Source organism: Brassica napus, chromosome A6, assembly GCF_020379485.1.
Source record: "Brassica napus cultivar Da-Ae chromosome A6, Da-Ae, whole genome shotgun sequence".
Lineage (NCBI taxonomy): Eukaryota > Viridiplantae > Streptophyta > Magnoliopsida > Brassicales > Brassicaceae > Brassica > Brassica napus.
In genome coordinates, this window is record NC_063439.1 from 5624759 (window position 1) to 5638084 (window position 13326).

Sequence of the window (13326 nt, forward strand, 5' to 3'; positions counted from 1 at the left end):
TAACAATTTGTGATTATGGGTGTTAACTTAACAATTCGTGATGATGAGCTGATTGGTTACTGCGGGACTGGACTCGGGAAATAATCTCAACCCTTTTTGGGCCTACCGTACATGTAACTGTATACATTAAAACTAGTTTATAATCTAAGCCCATAGAAGATAATACGGCCCATTAAGATCTCTCGAACATTTCAAACCGCGTTCACACTTTTAGTCCCTCCCATCATCAATCAGTTAGCTCATCACTATCGTCACTCTCTCTCTTTCAAGCTTCTCTGCGTGCGAGTTGGTCAAACAACAGGTAAGTTCGTCGTTCTTCTCTAGATCTATAGTAATACGATGTTGGAATCAACGATTTCATGTTCTCGATGCGAATTTGCAATACCGAATTGAAAATTTCAAATCATGTAAAAGCTTAGTCGTTATGTGTGGTTATCACTCGTTTCGATTTCTTCTAGCTCCCTAGGTTTGATGAATCTGTAGAAGTCTTGGATTATGTATGAATTTTTAGGGCTTTTAGTTGCAGGATAGTGAAGAAGGAGATGGATCATCAAAATGGATACGGTGTGGAAGTTACTGGTTTATCACCAGCTGTCACTGAGAAAGATCTCGTGGAATTCTTCTCCTTCTCTGGTGCAATTGAACATATTGATATTGTCAAGTGAGTCGAATTTGATATTCTATTTTTTTGGTTTCTTGATTCAGAACGATGAATCTCTGTTGTGTTTGTTATAAGGTCTGGTGAGCAAGCGTGCACTGCTTATGTGATGTTCAAGGATTCTTATTCTCAAGAAACTGCTGTTTTACTCACTGTGAGTGTTGTTTAGAATTTGATTCACTTTTTGTTTGTTTTTGGACTCATTTCTTTGGATACCTTTAGGGAGCAACGATATTGGATCAGCGCGTTTGCATCACTCGTTGGGGACAGCATCACCAGGAGTTCGACTTCTGGAACGCGACTCCGCGGAGCTTTGAAGATGAAGCTAACTCACATGTATGATCAATCTCTTTTTACATTTTTCCTCTAAACAATTCATGTTCATATTTGTTCTTGAATCATGTAGCCTCCTCATCCTCAACGAGGTGAGTTCAACGCCGGAGAAGCAGTGACAAAAGCTCAAGAAGTGGTGAAAACAATGCTGGCCACTGGCTTCGTGTTAGGCAAAGACGCTTTAACCAAAGCCAAAGCCTTTGACGAATCCCACGGTGTATCAGCTGCGGCAGCTGCTAGGGTATCTCAACTAGACCAGAGGTTCGGTCTCGCTGACAAAATCTTCGCTGGGGTTGAAGCTGTCAGATTGACCGACCAGAAGTACCATGTTTCAGACAAAGCCAAATCAGCCGTCTCTGCCACGGGAAGAACCGCTGCTGCAGCTGCAAGTAGCGTTGTCAATAGCAGTTACTTCTCCAGCGGAGCTCTTTGGCTGTCCGGTGCGTTGGAGCGGGCGGCTAAGGCTGCGTCTGATCTCGGTAGCCGCGGACCAAGGCAGTGAATAGACCCGACGAACTGATCAGAACCGTATTCATCTGTGAATATGCATGTGATGCAAAGGTGATAATGAATAAACTTACTGGCTTGATTATAAACTGTGTATCAAAACGAATACTATAGACAAAGACGTGCCACGTGGACTCATACGGATGGATTATGTCTTTCGATAGAGCTTTGGCCACGTGGCGCAATATGTACCAATGATAGGATGCAAAAAACACAGAACTTATCCTCTCTCTCGCTCACTCCACTCGAACAAGAAGGCTTTTATCATGGCTGCTTCCTCAATTCCGCCGTCAACCATCATCGTTCGCAAATCGCTCCTCCTCTCCACCACCACTTTCTCCTTCCCCGCTTCTTCCTTGTTTCCCTCCATCAAATTACCTCAAAAACACACTCACAGAAGACTTCTCCTAGCTTCCTCCTCCTCCGCCGCCGTTCCTTCCGACTCCAAACCGGCAGCGAAGAAAGAAACTGTCTATTTCGACGGCGGAGCACACTACGGGGATCTACTGGCCAACCTCGTCTTAGGCCTAACCATCCTCTGGCTCCCACTAACGCTAGCAGCCGTGTCTCGAGCGTTTAACCTCCGTTACAGGTTCACCAACCTCCGCGTGACGGTGATATCGGGGCTCACCGGGGAAGACCGGAGCGACTTCTCGTACAAGGTGATCAAGGACGTCCAGGTTGTGCCGAGGTTCATAGGAGAATGGGGTGACATCATCATCACGCTGAGAGACGGGACGAAGGTGGATCTGAGAAGCGTTCCTAAGTTCAGAGAGATCGCTAAGTACTGCTTATCCATGGCTGATCAACCTGCCGTTGTCAAAGAATCTGGTGCTAAAGGCTTCTGAAAAATGTTTGGCAAAATGATAAAGTTTTAAATCTTTTGTGATTTGATTGTTCAGTAGAATTCGAGCCGTTTTCATGTTCTCTGTATCTTTCTATCATAGTTATCTCTATGTGGGAGAACTACGTGTTTACGATATAAGCGCGCTTTTACTTTATATTGAAACAGCGAGTAGTTTTCGTTTGGGTAAAGAGAAACGGCATGGATATTTCTTACTGCCGTGCATTTTAAGAATCTATAGGAGTATACACGCATAATGAAGCTAGCAACTTTTTTTTTTTTGAGCAAAAGCTAGTCAAACTATTAAGATCGTGTAACTAATTCATATTTATACTATATTAGTCGTGTATCCATTGGCTGATCTGATTCTACGTTCCCATCCTTTTTTTCTTTTGAGAAAATTGCCTATAAAATCCCAAACTTTCAAATTAAGACCAAAAAACTTTTAACTCTCATTTTTTGTTAGCTCGGCCATTTTAGAAATTCGTAAAGTCAACTATTAAACGGCAAAAGTCTGTTAACTTACTAAACAATGTCGTTTTAAATACTACTTAAAAAAAAAATTCTTTGACACCAATATCATTATTATCAACCTCATTATCATTCTCATTAGTACCGACTTGGTTATGTTGTTCAATCGTAGTTTTCCAAACACTTTCTACTTAAGATTTTTCACTACGACGTACCAAAGTAATTCTATCGTCCTAGCCATCCTTTTCATTATCAATGGTTCTGGATTTTAGAGATTAGAAAATTGACAGATTAAAAAATTAGAAAATTTAGGTTTCGCGAAAGAGAGGATGATGTAAAACCACATCATTTCATTAATGTTTAATCAGTTCTTAAAACAACGTCGTTTAGCAAATTAACAGACATTTACAAGTTTAACTGTTGACTTTTTAAGTTTCTAAAATGGTCTATTCAACAAAAATAAGAGTTAAAATGACCAATATTTAAAAATTGAAGTATTTTTTGGTTCAAACATGAATTCAAAGTTTTTTGGCTTTAGTTTAAAAGTTTAAGGTTTTTATGACTGTTTTCTCCTTTTTTTTTTTTTGTTCAAACATTCTCATCCTTATTTCTCACCAGTAACCGGATCAATTTATCTTGATGAACTTACCGAGATGAGTCGGACCAGTTGCTCGTTGTATGGCAATATCACGCGAATTGTTTTTACATAACATGAGAATCCAGATGCAGTCTCTTTGACCATATATTATCACCATTAGATTCCAATTAAATTTGTTAGTAATTAAAGTATACTCCTACATTGGAGAAATAAATGGATTATACTAAATAGGTTTGTGAGTGGATGAGCTGGTTGATAGAGATGAGTTAGAACTTTACCTTCACTTTGATGTCTGACACATTCTCATCAAATCTTAGGTAGTCGTACACAATTTCCAACTTTGACCGTATCATTCTTATTTTTGATTCTTCACTCCATTTTTTAATAAGTGTCATTTGATTTTTTTTATAAACTAAAAAATAATTGAAATGTATTTATGTTGTTATTAATTACATTTATTTGATCAATAATATTTGAAATAAATAAATTATTTATTCAATTTACAATTAATTTCAAAATGAAAAAAAAAATTTAATTTACATTGTAATTCTAAAATAACACTTTTTGTGTAACAAGAAAAAATTGTTAAAATGACGTTTATTATGAAACAAATGGAATACTTGTTTATACTTTATTTTATTGGTTAATTCATATATACATTATTTCCAGTAACTCCTTAATTATGACGATTTACATTGAGATATTTAATTATGTGTATCATTGATATGGTGAAGCTCAGTAATAAGATAAATTATTTTACGTACATTCCATGAAATATTAAATATAAGAAACAAGTTATTCATGTCTAATAACGGGATGCAATTCAAATATTTCAAGTAATCTGTTGAAATAACAATCATATTATTTTCTTCAAGTGCTTCAGTGTTTGCTAATATCATGATTAACTTCAATAGATTAAATTCACCACTCTCTATTCAAACAATGGGCAGAAATGCTTGAATCTGACTAGCTAGATCCAAGTTCAAATACGGGACAGCGCACCAATAAAATTCTTCAAAGCTGGTCACAATGTGAGTTTATGGAAAGTTGGAAATTGTGTATTGCATTATGAATACACTATAAAATAGATGGCTGTATCAACTTTCAACTTTCAATAAAGACGCAAGATTCCTCTCTTTCTAGTTTCTCCCGAAGCTTTTAAGTCACATTTTTTTCACATGCATGGGAATAGCCTGCACATACATATACGTGCACATCTGTATCTTTTTCATTTACGTTGAATGCACATACCATGTAACTGGTTAAACTTTAACCAAATCAAAGAAAACTTTATCCAGAAAAGGAAAGTGGTTAAATCTGAATTGGTCAGTCTTTTGAAAAAGTAAACAGAAAATGGCCGGCGCATAGTAGAATTTTAGTCAAATCTCATCCTAACAGGCATCCTTAAAGTGTGCAAGAATGTCTTGTTTTCTATAGTTTATTTTCCCAGTATAAAATTAAAAAAATTGATATCTATAGCGGTTTACATAGTAGATCTCTAACGAATTTCGGAAGGAGTCTATCGGTCTACGTATATGCTAGCTCTTAGCTAAATAAGAAGAAAATAGATACATGGCAGTAAAAACAAAGATAATTTAGGAGAGGCAATGGAGCTAGAGTAACATATGAAAATAAGAAACATTAGTATATTATTAAAGCCTAAGTATAATTAAATTAAATTACGGAGACCTAAGTAGAATTTAAAATGGACATCGGATTCCTTGAAGCTTTTCGTTGTAGCCTTGTAGACACATGAATAAAATATTTTAAAAGAACAAGAGGAGTAGTTTTAGGGTTCTAGAAAAGCTGGTTCAAATTTATGAAGTGAGGCCCCATGCGATTGTAGGAATCCCATGCAACTTAACCTCTACTAAACGTAAATATTTTCAACTACATATGTTAACAGTAATTCCGAATAAAACCTCCCAAAAAATCTCAATCGCTTTTTGCTTGCACACGTGTGGCGAATTTATATGATTATTTATCTCTCATGTTTACATATGGGGATAAATACAAGTTCACATTAATGAAAATAGACAAACGCATTAATATTTTTGTGTTTCCACCAAAAAAGCCCCATAGATTTATTACTAAGTTTATGATAGTAATCTAGGTAAGTCCCATACTCCCATTAATGGTGTACGCAATAAAGATTCACGTAAAGCATTTGTCTTCAAAAGTTTTTTTTTTGATATTAGTCTTCAAAAGTGTAAGTCTTCGTCTTCTTTCATACCGAGATTCTTTAAAAGTTTTTTGGTATGATTTTTTTCTTAAGTTTTATTTTGTTAAGTAAAACACGAGTTCCATACGATACGATGTGGCGAGTTAAAGATTAAAGGCAGCGTAATGATGACAATGGAGCGGCATGATACCCAATACCACGAGCACGACCTAATCGTAGTATATAGAAGCTGGTGTTTAGAGATTAAATTAACAAATATTAATTGTTAGACTTGGAATTGGTCAAAAGTTAGAACATTGTTTTTGCACGCACAAAAAAAAAGTTAGAACATTGTTATTAGAGAAAATATGACCTATTTTGTGCTCACTGATATGTGCAGTAGATAAGAACCTTGTAATTATAATATCGATATTACTTGTATCAAATTTAAGAGCCTTGAAATAATTATAACAAACTAGATTTTAATCCGTGCTATGCGCGGATTTATATACATTTATATTCATGTTTTATGTTCTTAAATTAATATTTTATTATTTAAAGGTATTTTATAAATTTTAAGGTAAAATTTTGTTGTTTTTGAGTAAATAAAAGCATTTAGATGAGTTACTTTTAACTTAAGAATTCATGATTCAATGGTATTTTATAAATTTTGCTATTTTGAATAAATTAGATTAAGTTATGTTTGGTTAGATATTATAGTATAATTGTAATATATCCCGCTTAATTAAGATATGGTGGAAATGTTTTTTTTCTTTTTTTTTGTTCATTTAATTGAAATAATTGATTACTGTGTTTTATATTATTAAAATATATTCAGTAAATAATTTAGGGTTAAGCATATGTTAGATATATATTTTTATTTTGTAATATTGTTTGTGTACGAAACAAAAGAATGTTATCTTGTCATATTATTATTCGAAAGTTTTTTAAACTTTGGAAAGATATCAAAGAATCATTTCTGTTTTTGTTAACATTATTAGTTTAATGTTAGGAAACTGTTTGAGATAAATATTGTATAATCAAATTATAAGAGATGTTAATTTTAATTAATTTCTAATGAATGGTAAATAGATCCAAAACTTAAATGACAACTTTTTAAGTAGATAAAAAGTAGGACTCTATTTTAACAGAATAGATATTACTTGTATCAAACTTCTGCGTCCTTTGTAATACTTACCAAGTATTTCGTTCGTACATAAAATCATACTTCTTTACAGATATTTATTAATATATACATTATTAATTAAAAGATCAACATGATAAATTGTTTTCATATTCTCAAAACGTTTAAACTGAATATTTATAGATATTTTATTTTTTATTATTAATAATAAGTAAATATACTTTTATTAATAATAATTAAATATTTAAAACCGCTCAATATTCTATTTTGTTTATATAAAATGCATTTTATTTAATTATATTTATTTATGCATATTTATATTACTTAATTTTGATTTTTTTTCAGATAACAACAAAGTATATACATAAGTTATCTTTTATTATTTGAAATATGTTTTTTAAGTTTTTGTCAAACTTTTCTTATATTAGTTTTATATTAATTATCTAATCTAATAAAATTTAAAATATTTTTTGGCTAATTTGATTATATTAACTTACAATCATTTATAGCAAATAATTTAACCACTCTAATTTTTAACGTGAAAATTGAAAATTTAAAATGGCTCCACATATAATGGTATAGATATATTCAAATTGATATATTAGTATACAAGTAATATTTATTTCCTTTTATTAAATTTTTAGCTAGTACCAAATTTCATACTTTTATCTACTATACAATTACGACACAATTTTATGTCGATATGTCAGTCCTCAACCGTCACAATCGAACCACACTACTAGCTATAGAGTACGAATTATCATTTCCCGACTTTGAAATCTCACATCCAGATATCAATTATATATATTCTTAGTTACCAATCAACACACATATATATGCTGAAATAATTTTATATGCTTAGAGCAAAGCTCTTTTTCCTTATTAAATAGGGGAGATGATGACTAACTTAATTATATAAATAGGAACGAGTGGCTGTATAAAGCAGAAAAAAAAACAAGACAAAAATAACAAAGTCTAGTTTATGACATTTGTTTTACACTCAAATATACTAATATATTTTGTGGAATAGATTTGTTTGGAATGCATCATTCCATGAGATTCCAAAAAATATTTACCAGTCACAATGAATAACTTTCCAAAACAATTCCACACATCCCATTTTTGGAATGAATCAAAAACAAAAATCCTTTGTAAAATCCATTCTTTTTGTTCCATAATATAAACCTTCGTGAAAGATGGAATGAATGGAATCAACAATTCCATTATTAATTTCAGTTTCTATTCCATTTTACTTATCATTCCATTTTTTCTTATTCCACAAATATCCATTCTTTTTATTCATAGCATTCCTATTAAGAATAACCAGTTGCAGCCTTAGCCTTAGCCTTAGACTTAGAAGTTGCTTAGCTTAAACCAATTCACACTAACAAGTAAAAACTTGATCAAGTGGATAGGAAGAGTATAAAAGTTGGTAGGTTTCCCTGAGTTTTAATAATTTTATTTCTGTCCTCGTAAATCTGTTTTACATGTAAATATATGTTGGTAGCCACGTGGAGGTTATTGCCTTAGTGGTATAATGGTATGTGATTTGGAGGTCGCTCCCACTTGGCATGATGAGATCATAAAAAGAAAAGCCCCACGAACGTTCATCTCATTAGAAGTATAATTAATCTCTTTGGGAACTTGAGCCATTCCCTCCAACAACTAACACCATCAATGCCCACTTTATTCTTAGTTTAGTTTAGTTTCTAAATTAGTAATATATGGTGGATTAATCTTTTTATTATGTGTTTTTAATCAAGATACATGCTAGTATTGTTTTCCACACAATCGAGTTAGTTACATATTTGTAGTCACCATATTCACTTACTATATTGCACTTATGCTTGTACATAATCGAAATTTTTGTAGAAGTAAGAACAAAATATAAATCAAGAAAAAATACCAAAAATATAAATCTGAAAAACTTATGAGAGTGAAATTTAATTTATCTTTAGAAAAATTTCAACGCATCTCTATATTAATTTTATAATAGTATATAGAAGTAAATCTATTTCATTCAATCTTTATTTCTTTTTTCTAAAATAAATCTTTATATTATATACAATTTCTTTATTTTTATTCCAAAATTTGTTAAATTTTATTTAAAAGAAATCAGAATAGATTCTAACTGTTGCTAAAAAAAGAATAGATTATAACTCTATTAACTATTAAGGAATTATTTATTTTAGAGAATACAGTAATATAGATTCATCGGCGCCCCCAACCAGCGATCGGATAACATGCGCCTTGTACGCGCTCCCAACCCGCAACTCACAAAGAAAAAACCTAAAAATTCAGACCTGCTCGTTTCATCGGCGTTCTCCGTCGAGAGTCGCCGCTACTGGGTCTCTCTGGATACCAGAGTCACCTATCCTCTTCTGCATAGTCCTCTCTATCGTTCTCGGATGGATTCAAACAACGAGAACCCGCAAGACCCTCCCTATCTGATTATTGAAGCTCAACCAAAGTCCTTCGGTGTAGCCGCTGAAGGCGAAGCTGCGCTGCCACAGACTCCTAACCCGGACCTTCGATGGCCATATCTAGGACGCTGGTTAGCAAGTCTGAAACCCATCATTCCTGCTATTCCACCTTCGTTGGTGAAAGAAACATAATCTGATGTTCCACCGGTTTCTGACACTGCTCCTCCTCATGTTACTGATACCACTGCCGTACTCCCTCTTGCTACTGAAACCACCCCCACTCCTCCTGCTTCTACAACTACCATCCCTCCTCCTCAAACCATCACCTTTTCAACCTCCTGCAATATTAGTCGTTGCAACCACCAAATTTCATCTTCCTTCTGGTTCTTTCACCCAAAAGCTCAATGTAGTTTCCGAGAAAACATTACCACAATAGATTTTGTTATCGATGTGATTTGTGAAAAAGAAGACAATGATGTTGAATCCGAAAAAAGATACCACCTTTGTATGTTCCATAGGTGCTTGATCGAAGCCACTACGCTTCACACCCCCACATACTCCTTCTGAACCAGCCACTCCAAGGCTCGGAATCTCTGAAGCTGTAAAAATCCAAATTGCTTCCTTCTGGCCTTCGCTAGGTGAAACAATTAAAATTGGCCAGAAGCAACAGAAGGGGAAGTTGTTTTCCGTTCAAGCAGCGCCTCAACTGCCTGTAGAAAAAATTCTACCTCCGACTCTCAAAGATGATGGAAGCCTTCGGTTTCCATGGGCTGTCCGGATGAATCAATCCTCGAGAAACTTCTATCGTGCGGCTGAACCAACCTACCAACTATATGACACTCCTCAGGTGACTATTCCTTCTAAGGTTTTTAACCTAAAACCGGAGAATAATGAGCAATACATAATAGGACAGTTCCATAGGTGCTCAAGTCGGCATGTGGGATCTTATTTAGTATGTCTTGAATAGGTTATGGGACGGGAATGTAAGATATTTTGCTGAAAATTAGGAGATTCATCGCTTTTATTCTATATCTCTCATGAAAATACTCGTAAATGGGTTGTTCAACAGGGTGTGTGGCATGTCGATGACTGTCTCTTTTTTGTGGCCCCTTGGAGTCCCATCAATTCTTTAAAAAATCTTGAGATATCTACAATACCGGTTTGGATGACCCTTAAGAATATACTGAATTCTTGCTTCTGTAGATTAGGCATCAATCGTATAGCTTCAGGTTTGGGAGAGGTAATGCTTACACACAAGCCTCAATTAGACCCAAAAATATGGGAGAAACAAAAAAACTAGTTGAAGTTGAGTTAGACAAACTGTTCCTGAAGCTCATGATTGTGCTTGATGATAAGCAATGCAATATCTTCTTCGTCGATGTGGAGTATTCTTAGATCCCTAGTGCTTGTGGAAGATGTGGAGCTCTTGGCCATAAGGAGAAGAGATGTTTACTTCCTCCTAACCCACTAGAAGATCATACTGCAAAAGAAACTGAGGTTGCCAATGAAGAGATCCCAATCGTAGACATAGATAAAGTGTTGCAAAAACACTCCAAGTGCACGTATTGACCGTCTCGAACCAGGATTGCAGTCTCCCCCACCCTCCAATTATACAAGAGCCTCCTACTGAGTCTCATGACACTACACCGTCCGAGGTTGCTTTCGCTGGTTCACTCACACATTCGCATGAGGTAAATATTGTCCCTTGCTCAAAGAATTAAAATATTTTTCCTATGTTGGTAGCGGCAAATGTTGCGTCATCTCAGTCTCAGATTATGGAAGAAATTCTATCACAAATTATCATTTTGGAAAGTTTTTACACTTCTAAAAAGGAGCAACCTATTGGTCCTTACACTCCTCTCGCTCATAACTATCAACAAATTCACACTGAGCCGGAGCTTCCGGTTTCTTATGGGAAAGAGACTGGTTATGATATGGTTAGAAAGACTTATAGTTACTTGACTAGAGAAGGAAGATCAATAAAACCTACACAAAATATTCAAGATATGGGATAAACGAAGGTTGGTGGAAGAGGTAAAGGCCATCGTGGCCGAGGAAACCACAACCACTGATTAATGTCTTCAAATTTCTTGATGATTATGATTCTTAACTGAATCATTCGTTAGAGTTGTGTTTACTCTCTTTCTTGTTCCAAACTTTCTAAAAACTTATGAGTGAAATTTCGTATATGTATTTTTTATGCATTAAATATGAATTTTTTTTTACAAAAAAAAGAATACAGTAAAATATATTGAAGATAGTTTTTTTTGTTTATATATATATTGAAGATAGTTTATATCCTGTTTTCCATTAAATTGCAAAATTGTAACTAGGGGTGGGCGTTCGGGTATCCGTTCGGATTCGGATCGGGTATTTCAGATTTTTGGGTATTTCGGTATAGAGGTGTAGAACCCGTTCGGGTATTTCTGTACTTCGGGTCGGGTTCGGGTATTTTTAGTTCGGATTCGGTTATTTCGGATCGGGTTCGGATATTTAGATTTTGAAAAAAAAATTAAAATTTTCATTTCTCAAGTTTTTTGTATTTAAAAATATAACTTTCAGTTAACTAATTTTTTATTTTTAATAGATTGAATGGTTAATAGATTGTGACATAACATTTTAAAACTAAAAAGGCATTAATTTAGTTATTTTTTAAAAAAATTTTGGATGTAACTTTTTGTTAATTTTTGAAATAAAAAACTTGACATGCATTTAAGTGAGTAGCAAATCATTTTTTCCGTAAACTTAAAGTATGTGTAGTATCAAATAATTTTTTCCGTAAACTTAAAGTATGTGTAGTATCAAATAAATATTTTATATAAAATGAGAAATGTAAACTAGAAATATAAGGTTAATTATACATATGTTTGGTTATCTTCGGATATCCATTCGGGTTCGGATATCCAATCTCTCCTTATTCAATACCCGTTCGGGTATTTTGCTACTTCGGTTCGGATTTCGGTTTGGGTTTTTCGGATCGGGTTCGGATGCCAATTCGGATATCAAGTAAAGTGTCCACCCCTAATTGTAACTAATAAGAGGCACGTGTACACAACCTTCCAGGTAAGAAACTTATGAAACGGAAGTTGAACCAAGTAATTTAAACCATACCCTAAGCTAAGATCATTAGTTTTGTGTCAACACAGAGAATAATAGCGTATAAAGGTCTTCTTCGAGGTTGAGTAGCTTTGCATAGAGAGCTATAGACTCATTCAATATATCTTACACAATTAGAAATATAAAGCCAATGTTGTGGCTTTGACCCCAAAAAAAAGAGAAGCCAATTTTGTGGCCTATCTGCTAGCGAAAATTTCACGTTTTTTTTTGTAACACTTTCACGTTTTATATAGAATATACAATGTTTGAGGAAAAAGAAACTAACGTTTAAATAATTACGTAATACATTAGCTAGTAAAACTGCCTTAACAAGTCGATGGTACCAAGACACAATGGCCTAATTCATGTAAAGAAGCAAAAATAAATAACTTTATATTTAAGCTAGTAAGAACTTGGAAAATGAGATACCACTGCTCAATTCTTTTTCTTTTGATGCATGCTAAGTAGACCATACATTGTAATGTTGCTTTCATGATGGGGATAAGGATGGAACTACTCTTTGGAAACAAAGCTAAATAATATATGTGAACCTACTGTGTATACTTATATGATAGATATCTTGTATCTGTAAATATATCTTTTCCACTGGCGATATTGTCAGGGACTTAGTCAAAAATATTTGCTGCAAAGTCCGCATAGGGTTGGCCATAGCCTTGAAAATTTTCTTTCATTCAATCTCGTTTTTTCTAACTGGACCCATTTCCATACTCTTTTTTTTTGATAAAAATTTTAAATAAAATTTTGATAAAATCTTTCCAATAGAGTATAAAATACCTTCAATATAAATATACTATAATTTGGAAGCGATAATGTGTTTATATTATTTTATTAATTTCAATGTATCTAGCTCATTTAATTGTATTATTGTACTATAATGGACCCATAAGTGATCAATCACTTATGTGAACGTACTTTAAAGGTTTGTATGTATTAGAAAGTTATCTCTCTTTTTCTTATATAACTGTTTAGAATATGAAATTCAAATTTAACTTCTTAGTGATGCTTATGCTCGTGATACAAAGGCGTATATGTTAATCAGATACATAAATTTTGGGAGGTTACAATAAAAC

The 13326-nt window shown here is 33.7% G+C and overlaps 2 protein-coding genes across 3 annotated transcripts; both read left to right on the forward strand.

Moving 5' to 3' along the window:
* Window positions 1-168: 168 nt before the first annotated feature.
* On the forward strand, window positions 169-2499 carry LOC106346475 (binding partner of ACD11 1). 2 transcript variants are annotated; one of them, XM_013785815.3, is made up of 5 exons: window positions 169-301; window positions 521-661; window positions 737-812; window positions 881-994; window positions 1065-2499. In XM_013785815.3, the coding sequence occupies exons 2-5, from the start codon at window positions 543-545 to the stop codon at window positions 1491-1493; spliced, it is 738 nt and encodes a 245-aa protein (XP_013641269.2). In that variant the 5' UTR covers window positions 169-301; window positions 521-542; the 3' UTR covers window positions 1494-2499. The 2 variants fall into 2 exon arrangements, with proteins under 2 accessions (XP_013641269.2, XP_013641270.2); XM_013785816.3 differs by having other exon boundaries at window positions 205-301; window positions 527-661.
* On the forward strand, window positions 1693-2499 carry LOC106346476. The gene has a single exon (XM_013785817.3). It carries the CDS (start codon window positions 1693-1695, stop codon window positions 2344-2346), a length of 654 nt encoding a protein of 217 aa, XP_013641271.2. The 3' UTR covers window positions 2347-2499.
* Window positions 2500-13326: the final 10827 nt, after the last annotated feature.

Coding starts and splice junctions, on each gene's coding strand:
- LOC106346476 (XM_013785817.3), top strand. CDS start 1,693: ATGATAGGATGCAAAAAACACAGAACTTATCCTCTCTCTCGCTCACTC.
- LOC106346475 (XM_013785815.3), top strand. CDS start 543: ATGGATCATCAAAATGGATACGGTGTGGAAGTTACTGGTTTATCACCA. Junction 813..880: donor AAACTGCTGTTTTACTCACT/GTGAGTGTTGTT, acceptor GGATACCTTTAG/GGAGCAACGATATTGGATCA. Junction 995..1,064: donor AAGATGAAGCTAACTCACAT/GTATGATCAATC, acceptor TGAATCATGTAG/CCTCCTCATCCTCAACGAGG.